A 1406-nucleotide genomic window follows, 5' to 3' on the forward strand; every position below is an offset into this window, starting at 1 on the left:
TATTTACAAAAAATTATGTATTATTAAATGAATATAAAATTACAAATTAAACAAATAAAAGAAAGAAATTTTTATTTTTTAAAGTATTGAAATTTAAATTTAAAGTAAATACGGATGAAAGTAAGGTTAATTTTAAAAAACTCTGGTCATCAATTCACATAAAATTTAGAAAAATAAAATTTAGGAAAAATGATCTTAAATAAAAAATTTTAGCAATTTTTTTTATAAGTTTCTGAGATATTAATAAAAAACTTATTATAAATTGAAAATTATAAGTAAAGATGTTAATAATACAACAAATATTGCCTATATAAATATCACGAATACAACGATCTTTAACTATAGTAATCATTCAAAGTTAAAAATAATAATAAGAATATAAATATAATAAATAATAATAAATATAATAAATAATAATAAATATAATAAATAATAAAAAGAATAATAATAATAAAAATTTACTCGTTCTAGATACATATCCTCAGTGGAGAATACAATGCTCTCCATTGCAGCCCTAGGTGAGGGTTGGCATAATTTCCATCATGTTTTTCCTTGGGATTACAAGACTGGAGAATTGGGTAATTACACATTCAACTTGACCACAGGCTTCATCGATACTTTCGCACGCTTCGGTTGGGCTTATGATCGAAAATATGTATCTCCGGCAATGGTTCGTCGAAGAGCGAAAAGATCTGGTGATGGCAGCCATATTTGGGGTTATGGGGACGCAGATATTCCAGCTGAAGATCTCCAAGAATTGAAACTGATGGACAAAATCAAACAGTGATTATATTTTTTTAATGCTGAAATAAAAAATTAATGTAGTATTCTTTTGATTTTCGTGAAAAGTGTTACGAAATATATATATATTAAATGAACTTTTGCGAACTTTGCAAAATATATTTATATTAAATGAATTGAAACAAATTTATGAAATATGTTTTAGATGAATTGTCAATCATTTGATATTACATTTATTTTCTCGTTCAATAAATTATTGATTAATTAATTTCAAAAATATGATTTTTAGTATTCTTACAATGACTTGTAATTAAAAAATTCATAGATGTCTCAATTTTTTTTTCAGAAAATTTGTGGTAGCTTTTATTTAAAAAACTTACGTATAAATACATTATTATTAAGTTTATTATTTAATATCAAGGTAAGATTAATTATTATTTTCAACATAAAATATGTATAAAATAAATATCTTTATTTTTGAAGAGAAAAATGGTGTGATATTATATTTTGTTATTTTATATTATGTTTTGATAAATGAACTTATTTTTCTCTTTTACAAATTTCTGTTCAAATTTATTATTTACAAAAATTGATAATATGAAATGATTTTATATATATAATATATATAATTATTATATATATAATATTATATATAAAATTAAAAT

General features: G+C 21.1%; 1 protein-coding gene across 2 annotated transcripts in view; it reads left to right on the forward strand.

The window, feature by feature from the left end:
• Window positions 1-878, forward strand: part of LOC102670869 (acyl-CoA Delta(11) desaturase) — a 15219-nt gene extending 14341 nt beyond the window's left edge. For both annotated transcript variants that reach the window (XM_006624854.2, XM_006624855.2), the window contains exon 6: window positions 472-878. In XM_006624854.2, coding sequence (XP_006624917.1) covers window positions 472-787 — 316 coding nt within the window. In that variant the 3' untranslated portion in view covers window positions 788-878. The remainder of the gene's footprint in view (window positions 1-471) is intronic.
• Window positions 879-1406: the final 528 nt, after the last annotated feature.

This window comes from Apis dorsata, unplaced genomic scaffold (assembly GCF_000469605.1).
Source record: "Apis dorsata unplaced genomic scaffold, Apis dorsata 1.3 scaffold_1164, whole genome shotgun sequence".
Classification (NCBI taxonomy): Eukaryota; Metazoa; Arthropoda; class Insecta; order Hymenoptera; family Apidae; genus Apis; species Apis dorsata.